Source organism: Bactrocera neohumeralis, chromosome 2 (assembly GCF_024586455.1).
Source record: "Bactrocera neohumeralis isolate Rockhampton chromosome 2, APGP_CSIRO_Bneo_wtdbg2-racon-allhic-juicebox.fasta_v2, whole genome shotgun sequence".
NCBI classification, from domain to species: domain Eukaryota; kingdom Metazoa; phylum Arthropoda; class Insecta; order Diptera; family Tephritidae; genus Bactrocera; species Bactrocera neohumeralis.
The window spans coordinates 6,877,887-6,899,066 of record NC_065919.1 but is presented as its reverse complement, the minus strand read 5'-3'; the positions used below and the strand labels follow the sequence as shown (position 1 = coordinate 6,899,066).

Below are 21,180 nucleotides of genomic sequence, written 5' to 3'. Positions count from 1 at the left end.
GCCGGTGAATCATCCCAAACAGTGGCCAAGCCGGGATTGACGGCCAGGAAGGTTTTGCTGTGTGTTTGGTGGGATTGGAAAGGAATCATCCACTATGAGCTGCTCCCATATAGACAGACGCTTAACTCTACCATCTACTGCGAACAACTGGACCGCTTGAAGCAGGCGATCGACCAGAAGCGTCCAGAATTGGCCAACAGGAAGGGTGTAGTGTTCCACCAGGACAACGCTAGACCACACACTTCGTTGATGACTCGTCAGAAGCTACGGGAGGTCGGATGGAAGGTTTTATCACATCCACCAGCGTCAAGTGATTACCACCTGTTCCTGTCCATGGCGATGGCCCTTGTTGGTGTAAAGTTTAACTCAAAAGATGCTTGTGAAAAGTGGCTGTCCGAGTACTTCGCAAATAAGAAGGGGGCTTCTACGAGGGGGGTGCTATGAAGTTGCCGTCTAGATGGAAACAGATTATCGAACGAAACGGCGCATATTTGAACTAAATCCGATCACTGTAACACTTTTTATAAAGCATTGAATAAAGAGCAAAAGAGCTGAAGGGAGATATTTGACAACCTTATACATAATATTAAACATATTTTTGAAACAAAGCTGAAACATTTTTGTAACTAAAAACAAGTTCCTGATCAAGAGTGGTGTGTGGTTAGACCAACAAGAGGACTATAAATTTGAGCGATAATCATAATGTAAATGGAAAATATAGCTAGCTAACAAGAGAAAATTAAGTTATATAAACATTGTGTAAGGGGTATACTTTATTGAAAAAGGTCTTCGTGACCTGTCTAAAAGCATATGATTTTTTTCAGAAGGCTAAATTTTGACTTTTTGGCCTCGGATATATTTTACGACCTTTGCGATCTATCTAAAAACATATAAATTCCTCTGCAGAAGGCTAAATATCGCCTTGCGGCAGCTGTGCCAAAGTATCGCTGCTACTAATCTTCCAAATATTCCAAGCAAATGCCTGCAAAACAGAATTATATTGTCTACATGAATCTTGTGGTCAAAGTCACAGCCAATTTTAAACACTACGTAAAACAATAAACACAAATTCACCAATTTTTTTCACCTTAAACCTTCAACTCAACTCATCAAATCCTTCAAATCACACAGAACAAACGCGGCGCATATAAAAAAAAGTAATCGCGTGTGAAAAACGTTATTGGGAAAAAGCAAACAAAAATAATATACCAATTTTCGGTAAACCATAAAAATAAAATTATCAAATTCTAGAGGCTTAACAGAGCACAATTTTATTTACATTTATTTATTTATTTTTTTTGTTTTTGGTTTTTTGCAAACAGCTTGTGTAAATAAATATTTCGATCAATATGCGTTATGGCCAAATAAAAATATCCATTGAAATATTCCACGCATTTGTGTTGTTGCTCGTGCTTATATATATCGGGTGATTTTTTAAGAGCTTGATAACTTTTTTTTAAAAAAAAACTCATAAAATTTGCAAAATCTCATCGGTTCTTTATTTGAAACGTTAGATTGGTTCATGACATTTACTTTTTGAAGATAATTTCATTTAAATGTTGACCGCGGCTGCGTCTTGGGTGGTCCATTCGGAAAGTCCAATTTTGGGCAACTTTTTCGAGCATTTCGGCCGGAATAGCCCGAATTTCTTCGGAAATTTTGCTGGCGTATTTCTGTAGACTTTAGACTTGACGTAGCCCCACAAAAATAGTCTAAAGGCGTTAAATCGCATGATCTTGGTGGCCAACTTACGGGTCCATTTCTTGAGATGAATTGTTCTCCGAAGTTTTCCCTCAAAATGGCCATAGAATCGCGAGCTGTGTGGCATGTAGCGCCATCTTGTTGAAACCACATGTCAACCAAGTTCAGTTCTTCCATTTTTGGCAACAAAAAGTTTGTTAGCATCGAACGATAGCGATCGCCATTCACCGTAACGTTGCGTCCAACAGCATCTTTGAAAAAATACGGTCCAATGATTCCACCAGCGTACAAACCACACCAAACAGTGCATTTTTCGGGATGCATGGGCAGTTGGCCACCAAGATCATGCGGGCTACGTCAAGTCTAAAGTCTACAGAAATAAGCCAGCAACTATTCCAGCTTTGGAAGACAACATTCCGAAGAAATTCGGGCTATTCCGGCCGAAATGCTCGAAAAAGTTGCCCAAAATTGGACTTTCCGAATGGACCACCTAAGACGCAGCCGGGGTCAACATTTAAATGAAATTATCTTCAAAAAGTAAATGTCATGAACCAATCTAACGTTTCAAATAAAGAACCGATGAGATTTTGCAAATTTTATGCGTTTTTTTTTTTAAAAAAGTTATCAAGCTCTTAAAAAATCATATATTTATATGTATGGATGTTGGAACCGGTAAGTACACAGAAAAGAAAGAATAATGAAAAGAAAAAAATTATTGTTTCATTAAAGCACGGAAATGGTACTTAATTCAATGCGGCCTGGGGAATCGGCGAGAAGATGTTCGAACTAAGAGCAACACATTTCGACTTGTAAAGTACAGGGTGAGGCATTTTAACTAAATTAATTCTAGTAAGAAAGTTTTGCTTGAGATTTATATATTTCTGTTGGTTCTTGAAGCTATTCGAAAGCATTTTTTGAAATGGAAAAATAGTATAATGCAAATATTGGCGTATCACAACACTTTCACGCCAGCTCAATCATTTCAAGAGACACTGAGAATGCACCCTGTGTCTGACAAAGCAAAACAATATAAATATTTTATTGACTTTCGTATACTTATTTACGACAAATATAATGTGCAGTACATGCACGCAGGCACGCACATACACATATACATATACATAAATATATATTAAATCTCATATATAAATATGTATTCACGTGCACATTTTAGCTCACAAGTCATTGCTTCATTAATTATTAATTTTTTGTTTGGCTTTTTAAAGTTATTCAACGAACGTTTTATTTCATTGAAAATTGAATATTCCTAATTAAATGTACACTTGAAAGATCTTTAAATAACCGAACAATTGCCTTTCATACTCGAACGCATATCAAAGGCGCGACTTGATTGTTTTATAAATGAGCACAATATGATGTTGGTGTGTATTTAAGCAAACAAAAAGCAAAAGCAATGATATTATTACGTTTTTTTTTCATTTAGTGTGGCAACGTGTGAGTACAACGGTTGCGCAGCGCCTAACGCAATTTCTAATTATAAAATACATTATAAATATTTAACTGTATTTCATTGCACATTGTAGTCAGTTTAAAACAATTCAGTTGATTTTAACTGGAAAAAGCAATTCAATAGACGATTTGATGCATGAGCGCACCATTGTGCACATATGAATTCCATAAATATTCTCACTTACTTTCAAAATACTTTTAGTTCGTGTGTTATTATGTCACCTGTTGTGAGATTATCACATTAGAAAGCGTGTGAGATATCTTATGTGAAGTGATAAGATTATGATGTGCCTTTTGAGATGGCATGAAGTGATGTTATTTTATTTAAAACGATATAAGATAATGTCATTATAGGTATGATGTGATATCAGACGCTGTGTTGTGATTGACATCATATGATGTAATTTCAATGATTTCATTTGCATTATATTAAACTTGAGTGTGATTTGTGATGCATACATTGAATAAAAACGTAATTAGTAATAGTTTGTATACTTGGAAATGGTAGGAAAAATATCATATGAGTCGCACGTGATTTGTGATGTGCTGTCTTAATGAGTTTTGTGGAAAGGAAAAATGAGTGATGTGATAATTTATAACAAATAACTTGTAAAACTTGAAAAAACTCTCTTAATGATTTGTCGTTATATTGGAATTTGATATAAGTTAGGAAACTATGATGTGATGCGCTAAAGGTGAATGTTATTTGCGTGATGTGATATCATGTGTTGGAAGAAGGTAAATGATGTTTTATATTACAATTTGACAAAATTTTTATTAACTTAAGTTAATGTCCTATGATATAATACTGCGAGATAATATGATTTCGATCTGATGATGATGAAGTGACAAAATGCTTTAATATGATCTGAATGAGTAATGTGTTGAGCGTTTGACAATGGCAAGAGGAAGTAATATAAGTTGTTAATTAGAAAAGTTGTAGAAAAGATATACAGAGCGTACCTTTTATATCATAATCGAATTGTAGAAAAATATCAGTTTGGATGTGGGGTTAAGGTATGTATAATACCTTATGATACAAAGATATGGGGTAGAAAATTAAGGTTGTGTGAATTGATTTAATTTTTTTAAAGAAATTATGTAAAACAAACTAGAATGATATATTGTGGAAAATCTGATTTCGTAGATGTGATATGATGATTTCACTTGCTATGATTTAAACCATATGATGTGGATGTGATACAATTCAAACGATCTGATGTGAAGTTGACGTGCTTTTAAAACGAAAAGGGAATAAGCAATTGATTTTTGAATTGAGAGGTGATATTATGTCAAGTGGTGATGTGACATTTTTCGTTATTATTTAAACGATGAGATGTGGAAATTACGTGATATAATTTAAAGGAACTGATACGAAGATGGCATGCTTTTAAATGAAAAGAGAATAAGCAAATTGCTTTATATTTAAATATTATAATATTATAAATATTAATATTTAAATTGCTTTATATTTAAATAACATTTGACATGCCATGATTTAAACGATCTGATGCAATGGTAATGATGTGATATAATTTAAACGATTTACTTCAAATCAAAATTGACGGGCTTTTGAATAGGGAATAATAGAATTGCTTTAAAAATGAATGAGATGTGATATTATGTTATGTGGTGATGTGACATTTTTCGATACTACTACGACTTAAACGATACGATGTGGCAATGTTGTGTTATAATTTAAACTATTTGATGTGAAGTTGGCGTGCTTTTGAATAGGGAATAATAGAATTGCTTTGAAAATAAATGCGATGTGATATTATGTCATGTGGTGATGTCATATTTTTCAATGAAACTTTGTGATTGGTAAAAAGATGCGTTGGGCTTTGATGAATTGATATGAATCACTTTGTATAAACAATAGTGTAATAAAACAATAACATTTATGCTTGAGCTTATAGCATATGAATAAGGTGATATGATTTCAGTGATGTGATGTATGCGAATTAACAACAGCAATCAAAAGCGATAAATTTCATGAGAAAGAACAGGAAAAGTATCAATATTTGTACCTCTTAACTCTCAATTATTTCAATATGATTAAACTTTTTGAGAATCGGAATCACATTGAGAAGACGAAGTTGAGCCTCGCTTTATAGCAACTTCGTGTTCAGCCGTGTTGTTAGCATGCCGCCAGGTCATATGAATTAATGAAGATAATTACATCTTCTGTTTGCTAATTGATATAAGTATATTTTGTTGGTGAAATGTAAACGTATATTTTTTGAAAAAGTAAAGTTAGTAAGTCACCGCTCTTGTTATTTAATAATTCATGTATAATGATTTTAATTATTTAATATTTAATTATTTTCACATAATGAATTTAATTATATTGTATTTATTAATTAATGACTTTTTTTCTGGAAGAACTTATCTATGCATAAATGATTTACACACACACATAGCAAGTACGCAACAACTGCCATAAATTTTCATATTTTATCGATGGGACAATCAGATAAATACTCGCAGGATATCAGGCGGCATATTCCGTTAAATAGCACACGCAGAGTAGAGCATTGCAAACTGACGCTAAATTACCTGAACAGATTTTATGAAATAAACTGGAAAATCATTAGGGCGGGTCGTTTTTTGTTCATAAAATTGCGTATGCGAGAAATGTTCTACGGATTATTCTGAAAAATTTAGCCTAAGGGACTATGGGTCTAAAACCAGTTTCGAGCCAGCGATTTTTAAGGCGAAGTTTAAATAATATTTATTAATAATCGGTTGTGCGGAAGATATGTGATATAGTTGTCCGATGCAAACGATATCTCAAAAATGGACAAAAAACTTTATGATCACTAAAAACCTTTACTTTCGAAATCGCTGGCTCGAAACAAGTTTTATACTCATAGTTTCTCAGGCAAAGTGGTTCAGAATGATCCGTACGATTTTCTCGTTTTTTTTCTGGCTTCCGCTAAATCAACCCGCTCTAAAAACCATACATATAAATTCAATAAAGAATCGAATAGACGTGAGTTCGCTACGCTGGCAATTTGCATTGTCATTACAAATGCACGCACATATCGGCATACATATGTACACATTTGAAAATGGCATGTAAACAAGTGTTACATATGTAAATAAGTTGAGTGTGTATTGAGAGAGTGTAATTGAAATCGAAAACGAAATCGAAATTGAAATGCAAAACCCACAATGCGTGGGGGGAGTTCGTTACACAATCGGCACCCCTAAAATGTCACCGACGCGCAACGCAACCTACTTGCTTTCAATGATGTTTTACTTTGATTGCTGTCGCTATTTTCACCGTTACTGCCGCCGCTGACGCGTCCACTAATTAAATTTTCATCCAGCGAAATGCTGCCATCGAGCCAATGCATGACACGTTTTCACCACCAACTGTCGCTCCGCTATGCCGCGTCGTCCGCTTTGTCGCCACCGTGTGTCCCCGCTGTTGCGCTGTGTGAAGTGTTTGCACTCCAAGGGGCGAGCGTATGTGGGCGGCACTTTACATATATGTAGGTATATATTTTTGTATGTCACTTAGTTAAACAATCAATTGTGTTAGGCTGTCACCTCACTTGGGATTAATTGCATGAAAACATTTTAAATTTTATAACATTAATTGAATTCGCAAATGATGTTTTAAACACCTACATACATCGCGTGATCGCATCACTTCAATAACCACACATCACAGCTTTTAATTTTTTTACACAATGTGTTGTTAAATAACAATTCACAGAATTTAAGCAGCCTGTTTGCAACTTAAGTTCTTTAATAACGTATTTTTTTTAAATTTATTTATTATTAATTTTTTACTGCGTACTTTTTTGTTATAATTAGAGCTCATTATTATAATTAAAGTTCACTTATTTTTTGGTTTGTAATTAGGAAATTGTATATTATTTAATATCGTACATATTTATTAAAAAAAAATATCTTTATTTCTAAATATTTTAATTAAATACTTTGCATGCTTTTTTGGATTAAAGCATTAACTTACACACACAATTAACTTTCCAATTCTTAGCGATCAATTCTCACATTTCCTCTGATTTTTTTTATTTTAAATTAATATTTATTTACTTTCCTGTTTTTTAATGTTTTTGCTTTAGATTACACTGAGAATTTTTATTATTTTCTCACTTTTTTATATAGTTTTTTTTTCATTAACTTTTTTCCAAGCAATTGAGCTTCATCAAATATTTTTTGTAGTTTTTGCAGATTTTTTTTTATAAAACTCAGCTCGTTTAGCTTTGCGGAGTTTCTAAAAAATATATAATTATAGATCTGTAAGTTTTTTCTTAATTTTGTTAAACATAATTTATTAATTTTTTGATCTAAAAATATTATATAAAAACTATTTTGGACTCGGACTGGCTTTATTTTTTCTACATAAAAAATAAGAAGCGTGCAGTAAGCGGTTTCTGAAATCCTGCTAATCGACTGTAACTGAAGCAAAACTTTGAAGATCTAAAATACCTAGCTCACAAATAGTATATTTTTCTAAAGAATTTCATAACGCAATGAAGAAAAAAATCTCTATAAATCTGAGAACTCATAAATTTGTATGAAATTTACTGCCAAACCATTTTTCACAGTAAGAAGCAAAAAAAAAATATTCTATTTTTGACCCAGCCTAATATAAGTACATGCAAGTATATATCTCAACTTAATCAGAACTCCGTTTTGTTTCTCGAGACTCTTCTCTTTAATGAAGACTGAAGCTGCTTAAAGAAATGGAGGCACACGGACTTTTATCCGCAGAAAACTGTAAAAGCATATGCAACATACTGAAAAATATTTTGAAACATATAAAATGTCTCAAAATTAACAATAACAACAAAAAATTATTTCTTCTCTTAATGACTAAAGTAGTTGGTGAGAATCGCCGAAGACCACAAAAATGTTACGATCTCACAATCTCAATGCCTTAAATACGTGGAAGAACTTTACGGATATGAAAATATTCTTACAAATTTTTTTAGCAACGCTAATTTTTTAAGACAGGTGATGGCTCACAGTACATTTATTTTGATTTATCTGGTCTCTGCTTTATAAATTGACCGGCTAAATTGTGTAATATTGAAATGGTTTATGCCAATAAAAAGGGGATTCTTATATGTAACAGCATAACCCGCTTTCACTTCGTTTTAAAGAACGTTGCTATGGCTTTCATAGAAAATTGCAAAAAGTTGATCTAAAGTAAGATGAATTAAACCTTAAAAGTCTAAAAAAAATAATATGTATTGATATATTAATCAATAAAATTTATAATATTTTAAATTATATGCACATTTTTGTAAAAAATTTTGTAAGCACTCTTTTTATGTTATTTTACTTTATTTTATTTTATTTTAGTTTATTTTACTTTTATTTTATTTTAACTTATTTTATTATATTTTTATTTCATCTCCTTTCACTTTATTTTAGTTTATTAAATTTTATTTTAATTTAAACTAATATATATTATTTTATTACATTGACATTATTTTTTTACTTTTTATAGAATTTTTATTTCACGAGGCGTTAATAAAAAAAGTTCGCACACTTCACAATCACTCGTAATTGGCTTGTTAATTTAAAACAGCAGCTTCCTTATTAAAAAGCGAATTTCTTATAACAGCGAACATTATGAATTTTTCAAATTAAATTGGTGACACGGCAAAAAGCTGAAAGCACATCATATGACACTAACTATATTTATATGTTTCGCACAATTAAATTCTTTTTTTTAATTTTTTTAAATTTTTTTGATGGATTTGCAAGGAATTTCAATTGAAATTTTTTCACTGAACGCCACTCCAATTTCATTACCCAATATTAATGTTGTTATACACACACACATGAATTTTATTGAATTTTCTATAACAAATATTTTTAATTATTCTTCAAGACTTTTCATGGCAGCGCTCTAGCTCTCGCACGATAACGTACTTATTGCACAATTCTTTGGTAATTCACTAAAAAACTTGCTACACAATTTTCTCAATTAATCAATGCACTTTTCCAGCTTGCATCGCGTGTCACTCGCGTATTTAGAGCACCGCTGCCCGGCAGTTAGTTAAGCCGGAATCCGCTTGGTGCCGTCACAGTCGCCGTCGTCGATGCTGTTGCTGTCACTGCACTGCCACTATTGCTGCTGTTATGTTTTCGTGTTGTTGCTGTAGTCATCGTCACCACAACGCGGGTGACGGCATCATCAAATTCAACATCAATAGCACACTGCAACGCCAGTGCTGTCGCCATCGATTTGGCCGATACCACTGATATTGGCAGTCACCATACGGTGGGTGCTTCGTCAACAAACAAACTTGCTGACGCGTGCACTGCTCTCGGCTGTGGTGTTGAATGGCGTTTGTGTCTAGTTGTGGCGCGTAGTGCGCTCGTTACTTCAGCGTCGCAAAGCGTTAACAATGCGCGTTCAGCGCGTTTAGCGCGCCCTCCTCCCGCGACTCACCAACTCGCCGCCATTGCTTGGCGCGTCGTCTTGTGCTTTTTCTATACCGTTTTCTTTTACACACTTTTCTTTGTTTTGGATTCTCTTGTGTGTGCGCGTTTATTTTACTTTTTTTTTGTTTTGAAAAATTGAAAATTGCGAACGAATTCGTTAATTCGTATCGATTTGTATTGGCAGCGCATGGGCGGCACACAAAGGTGTCGGAGACAGGGGGGCTTTAATAGCGCTGACAGCAACCCATACATGGCGCAACGTCGACCCGACAACATTATATAATATATGAACGCCACCGCAAGCACGCACACACAGAAGCGCGCGCTCGTAAACCTTCCGCGCCACATGAACTCAATCAGCTGTGCGCGCACTGGCTGACAGCCACTAAAGCCAATGAACGCGTTGGCCCAACTGCGCCCAACACCGAATGACCCCCAACCAGTGCCACACGGCATATCTTCTGTGCGCTGCTTGGGCGCTGTTGTAATGTTGTTTACTAAGCAGCATTCGTGAGTTTTGCCACTTGCTGTCATTGCTTCGGTTGTTGTTGGTATTATTAGTTATTATTAGTGTTCGTAAGTTTTATCATTAGCAGACACTTTGTCTAACTGCGTGTGTATACTTTCAAGTATGCCAGAATTTATTGCAAATTCTTCATTTCCAACAATGGCGTTTAGGCAGTGTTTACTGTACTTTTTTTATTATTCTTAATTGCAAAGCTTGCAGCCGTCAAACTCATTACGCATTTGGCATTTTCACTTATCCGTCACTGATCGTCTGTTGGCGTTGATCTGCGCCCACCGAGGCTGTTATTTTTCCATTTCAATGTATCTTCAATATAATACAAATATCAAGCCCACTTGACTGACATTTACTGGGCGTCCGTCTGCCGGCTTGTCAATCAGTCACTCAGTCAGTCAGTCAGTTGGTCGAAGTGAAATGTTTTTTCAGCCTATTTCTTTTGTAGACGAATCACTCATCCAGGAATTTTTTTCTTCTTCTTGTTCCTCTGTTCTTTACAAATATGTTTTTGGATTAGGGTAGACCGAAAGAGACAAAAAATTTTGATAACAATTTTAAGTTGCCTTCACTAGATATTTGTTACCGACCGCGGAGCCTATAACAACAAAAAATTTTCTAACAGGTGGCAACCCTCATTGGTAAATGGCCAAACAAAAAAATTCTGTTTCTTATTTATTTTGATGCTCATATGTGGATACTTTATTAATCTTATCAAATGCCAACAACCTTTAAAAAAATAGTATAACATCGATAAATAACTCTGGCCGAAATTAATAACAGGTGGCAAACCTTTAAAAAAAATTGTATAACAAAGATAAATAGTTCTGATAGAAATTTTTTCTTTTACCTATTTATTTGGTTGCTTGCATATATGTATATGTATAATATGTAGTACTTTATTGATCATAACAATTATTAACAGGTGGCAACGCTATTAAAAATATGTTAACTTTTTTAAGTAAGTATTTCTAATTCGCTGCTCACAACGAAACATTTCACTAGTATCAACAAATTAACAATAACATTTTTAAATTTCCAAACAGGTGGCAACACTCCAAAAAATATTTTCAACTGTAAACTTGCATAAGTCTCTTAGGTTTGATAGACACACTGTAGGGAGTCAGCAAATTCTATTTTCTCCTCACCAACGGACCACCCTAATGTATTCATAGTCATATTGCCTGCATACTGCTACGTACTCACAGACTGAGGAACATATGTATATTTTGGCTTTAATTTTGTTTATTGCACCGGCAACAGCCAATGATTTTCCACTACCATATCGCCGCTACCTTGCCCTATCGTTCTGTTGGTTCGTTCCACTCGCTTTGCGCGTCCATTTGAGTTCATTTCACTTGAATTCGATTGCTTTGAAAACGTTTTCGCTTTCACTTATGTTTTCTCTACTTTGGCAATATATTTATTATTCATGCATTTCTCTTGTTCTGTTTTTGTTTTGTTTGTGAGCATGTTTTTTAGTCGCTTTTAATTTCTATGGATTTTGTTTGCGCAAAATCTCGTATACGCTTTAAGCGCTTGGAAAATGTGAGCATTTCATTCAGTTTTCTCTTATTTCTTTCACTCCAGCTATTGTGCGAATATGTGAGCTTAATTTGAAGAAATGTGCGAAAAGAATTTTGCATAAACACAGCCAACTTTAAACACTTAATAAACGTGCATAACTAAATACACGTGCAATAATAAAAATACGCTAAAAGACGAAAGATGTGGCTATTATCGCAACCATTGACATGCCGATCCTCATTGCACTTAATTAACATTAATTTTAGAAATTTCAATGTTGGAAACTGAATGTTAAAAAATACTATATCTCTAAATAGTTCGAAGCGTTGTACGAAGTGCCTTCAAATTTTTTCACAAACTCGAGTTTATCGATTAGTTTTGCTGTTTGGTGTAAACGCTACCACAACATATAATCTTCACCCACTGAGTTGCTAGATAAAGCTTGATTTGGTTGGCACACGCGTTCACAATGATAGCCTAAGTGCGACCGTCTGCGGTCTGGCGATCGGCGCTTCACTTTTTAACCAACCGTCAACAACCAAATATAATCTTAGCATGTTTTCAACTCTATCACTTTGTGTTTATAGGCAAATACATAGTCGAAATCAGGCAACACAATTTGAAAAAATTGGCCACATTATTGGCTGCTGTGGCAGAACACTCCCTTAAATATAATTTACATATCTAAATAAATATCAAATCAAACTCAGAGTTACTGAAGCACTGAAAGTTTTACCTAAACTTAATCTTTCTAACTTTTTTATCTAACAAAATGTCTTCAACATTTTAAGTGAAACTACTTCTATTTGTGAAATAAAAACCAGAAAAAACGCATAAATTATGTGAGAAGATTGTATACATAATGGGTTGTCAAAAAACGTCTTTTCTCTTTATTTTGCTCCATGTTTGCGACGCTATAACTCACGAATGACTTAATAGCATGACCCGATGCGACGAATAAAACTAGAACTACGCGCTTTTAGCGCCAACTAGCGAAAATATAGCAAGACTTTTTTAAAATTCTAGTTATCAAAACGATTTGATTTATTTATTGTATATAACTGAAAAACACCATCAAAAGATCCTCTTTGGGTGCTTACACCAAACACACTAATCTTACATAATACTAGACAGCTTAGCCTATAAAATAGAGCACATATTTTCGTATTTGTGCCATTCATTTCCATTATCGATTATCAGAATTAGTACATAACCTTGAAACAAAGGTGCAATAAGTTATATTCGTTTCCCTAAATTACAGCAATTCCTTTGCATGTTTATGCAAATTACAAACCAATCAAAAACCCATTCAACGGCTCATAACTCCATTGCCACGCACTTAGTGTTAACGATTCATGTGCTCGTGGAAAATTTTTAATGGTTGCTCATATTTCGGCTGCCAAATTGAATTGCGACCGCATTAAATAGTCCTAATTAAATTTTAAACGTTCGCCACAGAAAAAAAGCGATATAAAAACAAAGGAATTAAATGCTCATTTATAAACGGCAATAAATATAAAATACAATAATTTTTAAAGTAAAACGCAATATGGATGTATTTTCACATGCCTTTCGGGTATTGCACCGAAAGGAGAGTATATTATAGAAAAAAATATTCGCAGTATTTCCTCATTGTGAATTTGAGAAATAAATAGTGTCACATTTCTCACACATGTGGCATAAGACAATCATCAGATCGGAAATACGAGTGATCCTGGTGTTTTATTCAGCGACATTAGAAACTGCTTTTTCACGGAGACTGTAAGAGAATAGCACGAAGATATGAAGTTTCAAACATTTAGAAAGCACTACTAAATTTTTGAATTTTTGAAGAATAATGAAACGAACAAAAAGCTGACCAGCCCCTTGAACTGGTATAAACAAATGTAGACAGAAAGCACACGGTTACTTAACTTTACTGAGATATCCAATATCTTATTATATTCACATTAACCGTAATGAAGAGTAATGAATCGAACAAGCAACTGGTATAAGCCACATAGACTGGTAAAATCAATTGGAGCCAAAATGGCAAACAGTTGCAACACTTTATTATCATACACATACTCTCATATATTCAAATCAACTGTAAAACTTGTTGTGGTACTCATAACTAAATTTTCGACAAAAGAGCAGGGCCCAAACTTAACGTACAGAGAGGTGAGGAATCGACTGCTGCATGCGCTTTAGATGTCAAAAGGTTTGCTAAAAATAACCTACTTATCGGAATTCAACAAACCTTAGCTACTTACTTACAAAGAGCTCTTCATTATTTAGTTTGCTTTCAAATTAAAATAAAAAAAATCATTTCCGGTTTGGAGCCAAAAAGAAGGAGTTGAGTTAAGCCTACAGTTAAAAAAAACAAATTTTTACTGTCGTTGCGAAGATTGTGCTGAATTCAAGGACACAAGCTAAATATATTATTTCTTCTTATCTGCATATTTCAATGCATTTCGGCAACAATACTGGAACGCTGTGGTCTACTTAATCATCTTTGGGCTCCTAAGATGTAATTCTCAGTAGAAATTGTTTAGGAAAAATATTTGGAAATTTATTTATCTATAAGTACTATATATACTAAAGAATGCAATTTGTATATTTTAGACTCATATGTTTGTCAGCTGCCCATTTTAGATGTGAAAATACCAGACACTGCAGCTATTGAAGATTTATTGGGAATTTGTATTTATTTATGCAATATTTTACAATGACAAAATGCAGCGCAGGTAGCCAAGCGGGAAAACAATTTCGAAACATTAATACTCGTGTCTTTAAGAAAATAAACAAAAAGGTACTTTGCTGACTAAGCAATGCTTTTAACCAACGCAACCGTATAGTTTTTATTTATTTATTTTTCGTTAATAACTAATGGCAAAAATACAATGTAGGATGCAAGATAATAAATTGTCTGTTTCAGCAAAACCATTTAAATGTCGCGAGTAAGTTTCAGAATTTTCCGGTTGACTCTAACTTAAATATTTATTTTCTTTATGAATAAATGCCAATTCTTGGTTTTTAAATAAAAAATAATAAAGTATATTCCAAATTTGTAGAAATAAAGTATAGTATACACGCATATATGCTAATAAGAAGCAAAAAGCAAGGTGGAAGTTGAAGACCTTTCTCAATGAAAATTCGCGTTGTTTTAAGCACTCGTCATGTTCCAATATATGATTCATATGAGAATACGGACGATAACAATACAAATTCTAGCGAAGGAGACGGCTGGTTCCTCAATTAGCACATGCTTGTGCAAAACGCTCCATCTCAGCAACTAGACACCTTACTTTGCTTGCTTCAAACTGTCTCAGGGCATTTAAGAATTAAACTCTGATTTAAAATTCAATAAGCACCCTCTGGCCTAAAATGATCTGTTATAGAAGCAGTGATGTTCTCTGAGCAACTACACATCTTCCTCTCATTTTCTCAAAAGGTCTCGGTGTGTATGAAACGAGAGTAAAGGGTACACATAGAGCATTTTTAGCACCAAAAACGGGCGGTTCAAGTTGTATAAAGCAATTTTTCGTTTCAGTCGCAAAACTACTCGAACTTTCCGATCCAACGGAACCAAAAGTACTAGGCCTTAAAAATGTCTCCCAAATGCTGCACAAAAACGAGGAATGTATGTAGAGGGGTAATGTCCATTCAAAAATCGGTGCGTAATCTAACAATTTTGGAACAAAAAAGTGCAATTTGCTAAAGCTCTGTTCTAATGCCACTTTTTATGAAATAATATACATCAATTAAGAGTAGAACTTCGTCAAAACTTCCAGCGAAGTACCAGCTGTCAGTTATATTTACGTTTACCCTTTAGAAGCGCTGTGTGAATATTACTTTGATGGGAAGTTTTAGCTAAAGGTAGATAAGGTCATACCGTACTGTAATTTATTTTGAATTTTTGTGGCCGCCATTTGTTCGGATGGTGACGATCCCCAGCAATGACGAAACCTAAACTTAGCACGAATGTAAGAAATCATACAAAAAATATATGATACACAACAGCAACAACAATAGCGGTGACGAGACGACTGTGTCATACTTTTTTCTGTTATTAAAACATTTACGATGCAGCCGATGTTTAGAGAACAAACAGGAAGTCGTTGATTTTGAGCGTTTGAAGTGATGCGATGCGATGTAGCATCTATGCGATACAAGCCAAATAACCGACAATGGTTGAAAATTCCATTGTGACTCAGCTTATTGGCGTGAACGCTTGTATATTTTGATAAAACAATGCAAATACTAATATCAACTAACACATACGCACGCACATCCGAATATATACAAATCGATGAATGCATTTCGCAAATATTTCGAGTTTAAAAATCAAACCAAAATTATAGCCGTAAATCACACGTTTTATCTGCAAGTATATTCAGCCGGATACACAGTTTATTTACGCAGAGTAATAAAAGAACACGAGCGTCATATAAACGCGAACAAATTGAAGCGTTTCGAAACAACAACTCACCACACGCGCACAGTTCGACGACATCTACTAAACGCACTGCGCGCACGAATTAGACACAAAAACGCAGCGTGGCCGTATGTGAAGCAAACATAGCATATGACAGCGAAATTCCGTTACACGTCAATTGGACGGACGAAGCATTCAAGCGTGTAATGCGCCAGCGATTCAACGAAACCGAAACCAAAACCGAAACTGAAAATTGAAAATGGAAATTCAACTGGAAAACTGCAGGCGGAAAATTGCGAGTCGATAACGTCGATTCTCGACGGCAACGACAGCGATAACGACAAAGGCGACAAAGCACTGGCGGCAAACAAAACAACGCGCAAACACTCTTCACTTACTTGGCAGTGCAACGCGCAGTGGAGTCGTTTTGAAGTGGCGTACGCGCCGCAGCGGCAATGACCGGTCTGCTACCAACAATAATAACCTAATAAAGCGCCAGCAATTTGTAACTTACTGCATATGGCGGACTTAATTGAGAGACAATGCTGGCGCCCTTGATGACGCTGCCGCTGGCGTGCGCGCTGACGTTGGCGCAAACGTAAACGCCGCTCACTGGCCGGCCGCAGCGCATCAAGTATGGCGGCAAAGTGTAGCGTCGACCACCAGAACCACCAAAGCGCACCGAAGTTGCAATCGCCCGTCGCTGAGGCAGCAGCGGCGGCGGAGGCGGCTGTAGACCGAGACGATGGCGCGCAACGTTCTAGGCGGCCAGCCGGCAACATTTCACTGGCAACTCGAATTGCAACAAAGAAATATGTTGGCTAACAAGCAATGCACGAATGCACTGAACACAGACACGCAGGCGAAACAATAACAATCGACCGACCGAGCGACCGTGCGGCCGACCATTAGCGCACCGCTTGTAAACTGCTACAAAGCGTTCCGAAACTGTGGGCGCACAGTGAATTGTGCATGCATGCATGTATATAGGCATATGCACGCATATAGCAGTGTGGGCGCGCGCACACGTGTAGGCTAAATGCTCGTGTTTAGGCGTATTTGTGCATTTAATTGTAGTTTGAGATGAAAACACACCCGCGTTGCATGCGTTGGCGCTTGCCGCCGTTGGATTTGTGCTGTTGCATGTTGCCTTACAGCGTGGCTATGCTAAGGCAGCTGGTGTCGTTGGCACCGTTCTCGGTATGTGTATGTGGGGGGTGGGCCAACTGTATGTATGGTTGCTGGTGTGCGGGTTACACGTTGTCTTACACAGTAGCGCTGCAGCTTAAAGTTCGGTTCGCGTGTCGTTTGTGTGTGCGTGTGCCTTACTTAGTTGTATCGCTGTTTTGGCACAATGAAGTGGAAATTAAATAGCATTAGCAGGGTTGCCATGTTGCATGAAAAACTTAAAATCCCTTACAGTCGCATAATTTAAGTGACTTTAACACAATCGCGAATGGCATCTCAAGCTGCAAGAATCTAGGAATTTATATCAGCTAGCGTAATTCTCTGAGTTCATGGCCCATTCCGTTAAATTTGGTTGCACCGAAGCTAAAATACCCCTCACAAATACAAAAGATTCCTTACAAGAAATACAGTCGTTGAATTTGTAAGCCAGCTATATGTTATAATGATCCGATCTGAATAGTTTCTTTGGAGATAATTTCCTTAGACAATAATACATGCCAAATTCCGTGAAAAAAGCTCTTCAAATTAAAGAATCTTCTATGCAAACACTTGTTTCTATTACACTATAGTGACGCGTTATCGGCGATGCCGACAAATGAACAGCTTTTCGAGCAGAAAAGAATGTGTGCAAAATAAAATATTGCAGAACACTCCTTTTAACGAAGATTTTAGCGTAAATCTAACAACTGCAGACGCGAAATCTAAGCTTCATAAATAAAATACTACAAGTATTACCACATAAACGACTATTTACTTAATTACACTTAAGGTGGCAACTCGAGCTTGCGATAATCCATTCACACACACACACACACACGCTCATACGATTTGTACATCTTTTCAACGAGTATCTATCGAAAAGCTATTTAGCGCCAATTTTCCGCCATACACCCACAGCCGCCCGCATTTCACTCAGCAAAGCTGACGCATGTTGCAGTTGTTGCATGAGCCCTTCAGCTAACTGCCACACGGCGACTAGACAAAATTACTTTGTATAGCTGAACAGACCTATCGATATTGTGATGGCGCAGGGAGGACGTGAAATCGAACAGGGAGTAGCAGGACTGGAGCGTTGGCTGCAAGTATGCCGATGTTGACGACGCCGCCGTTGGCGATTACAATGATGCTGGCATTCAAAGGCACTTAAAGTGCATAAGGACTCCACCTAAGCGGAAAACGATCGAAGGAGGCACAGCTCAAGAGTGTGTGTGTGTGTTAAGATGTGCACAAGAACAGTATGGCACGGCATGTATATAGTAGTGAGTATGCGCCGTCTTAGGTAAATATACGAACACACATATAATATACACGCGCAAGTGAATGCCATTGATGTTATTGAAACGATTAGCTCGCATATTGGAATCCAGCAAGATATGTAAATATTTGTGAAAGTCCATATGGAAGTAAGCAAAGATATTACGTACATATACAAGCTGGATGCAGCGGCATGCTAGTGTGCAGGCGACGTATGTATTTATAATGGGGGATTAGGGGCGTTTGGCTTTGGGAGATTGAGGAATGAATATCCTTGCGTAAAAAGCTAAACAATGATGTTGAAAACATTTGACTATATAATTGGAACTTAAACATCAAGGGAAAGCGATTAGCCGCTGTTAAATACTGGGTAGTCGAAAAAGTCTTTTCGTATTTCTAATCAAACTTCAACTTATTTTGCCATTTTTCCGCTAGAGACATTATTTCAGCAGTGTAAATGGAGCGACCCATTGTTGTTGTACACGAACTGATACAGCAACGTCTCCGTAAACTTCACAAATTTCTTTGGTGGCTTGCGTGGAATTCTTTTCTTTTTATACAAAAAATTCAAAATATAGCGAATTTCTTCATTATTTTCACAAATTTTTGAAAGGCTGTAACTTTTTTTCAACTCCCTGATTTTAATTTTAGTTTGGTCAAAAGAAGCTTTAAATCTTACCTTTCCATTACTATATAGTATGACACAATGTGATTTTTAGCACTGCAGATATACGACTGCAACGACATCTACACACAAAATACGAAAAGACTTTTTCGACTACCCAATATTTATTCCGGGTTAATTTCAAATAAATCAAAAAAATATGTTACAAGTTTTATAGCAACTCAAAGAAGAAGCACCATGCATAAGGTTCATTTTAAGCAATATTTAGTGGGATAAATTAACATTTTCCTCTTCGAATAGAGCGTGTTTCCATTATTCTAAGCTTCAAAACAAAAACTTAGAATTGTGACGTAAGTCTAGCAGCATTTCAGGAAAACTAATATCGAAAAAATATGATTTGTTAAAAGTAATTTTCAGCAAAAATAAAAGCAAAAGTATCTGGTAGTATTAATGTAAAGAGGAAAAAAATTTTAACATAGACTTAACTTATACCAAATATTTTAGAGGACCTTATGAGTCATTGACCTATGTTAATGACATAGAGTGGCAAGCAAAAAGAACTTCATTACCCACTTGAACTCAAAAGCCAACAAAGTTTAAGTATAATACAAACAAACGTATTATTATCTTAGTTTCCAAAGTTTTCCGAAAAGAACATTGCGATCAGAGTTAACAAAGCTCACTGGTCTATAATAATCCCCTATAGTATTGGATTGATATATGAAATGGAGTCCCCTTAAAATAATTTCCTTACACGCCTCTGTATGCAAATATATGCGAAGATGATGTGTTTATATAATATACAAATTTTATGTATTATACTCAGCATAACCCAAGGAAGCGGAGGACCTGTATTTTGTTTGGTGAGGCTACCAAGAATGCTTATTTAGATTTATTGATTATATTTGCATGCTTTATGCTGCACTAAAACCAAAAGCAAAGCATGCAGCTAAAATAAAGACGCGAGAGTAAAATTCAATCAAAGCACAGCATGGCGTATACGCAACAATTTAAGCGGAATATACGTATATTTATTTGAGGTCATAATCGCATTACTGTATAAATGTATATTTAACATATATGTGCTTCACAACATTATTTACCATAAACTCGTGCATTATTAAAAAGTTGAAATCCGCTGTCAGCGCTCGAAAAGCGACCCGTCATCAAACGTACGCCAGACGATTGCGCGCGCTCCAACTTATTAGCACTTTGTCAGCCGGCAAGTCACTGTAAGCGACACTCCAGCCAACACTTGCTGCTTGCATGCAACAGCATGGCATGCCCGCTACCCCTCATCAATTATCAATTTAATTCAATTTGCAACAAATTTTGACGCTCCTCCCTCATTTCGCCGCGACGGCGAAAACGCTCAATCATTTCTTGGGTAGCTTTTTCTTCGCAGCAACACTTTATTTCGGAACTTTTTCAGTCATGCATTTGCAACAATTTTCCACTTGTCTGCAGCAACAAAAAACACAACAACAACAACGAGCATAATAAAATTGTAACTTGAGCCGTCAATAAGCGAAAAAATGAAAAGTAAAAGCAGAACAAAATGAAACAACAACAAAAACTAAAATATTAACAAGCTGCATTGGTGCCTGCGTTGCAGCGCCAGCATAGCGTTAACGTGGGGGGTAGCAAGTGCTAGCCATAGGAAAAAGTGGCAACACTTCGAGTCATTTCGCTCTTCACTTACAAATAATTTTGATTTATTGGTTTCTATTTACCCCAACTGACTTGTAGTTGCCCCTGGTGCAAAGCACGAGTGCTCGTACTCGTCGTGTATGCAAGTTTGTACGGGCTAATCGCGTATATATGTGTAGGTGTGTGTAGACGGCACGGTAAGGCAGAAGGTAGTAGAGGGTAGCAATCCGAAATGCAGCGGTTCTTTAGCGCAAATGTTGCAACAGGTGTGCGTGTCGTGTTCGAAAGTAATTTCACTTACCCTTCTCCCCCTCATGCAACTGGCGATTTTTTGTACTTCAAGCTCACTTTTTCTGGTATATTTGTTTTTCACTTCGACCCTCTCTCTCT

The 21,180-nt window shown here is 35.8% G+C and overlaps 1 protein-coding gene across 6 annotated transcripts in view; it reads right to left on the bottom strand.

Moving 5' to 3' along the window:
- Positions 1-16,978, bottom strand: part of LOC126767919 (uncharacterized) — a 68,300-nt gene extending 51,322 nt beyond the window's left edge. For 2 of the 6 annotated variants that reach the window (XM_050485708.1, XM_050485754.1), the window contains exon 1: positions 16,588-16,978. In XM_050485708.1, the coding sequence (XP_050341665.1) occupies positions 16,588-16,855 (268 nt within the window). In that variant the 5' untranslated portion in view covers positions 16,856-16,978. Of the gene's footprint in view, positions 1-6,415; positions 6,957-15,913; positions 16,527-16,587 lie in introns of those variants that run through there. The other 4 variants (XM_050485727.1, XM_050485718.1, XM_050485763.1 and 1 more) reach the window with 4 other exon arrangements.
- Between the last annotated feature and the right edge of the window lie 4,202 nt (positions 16,979-21,180).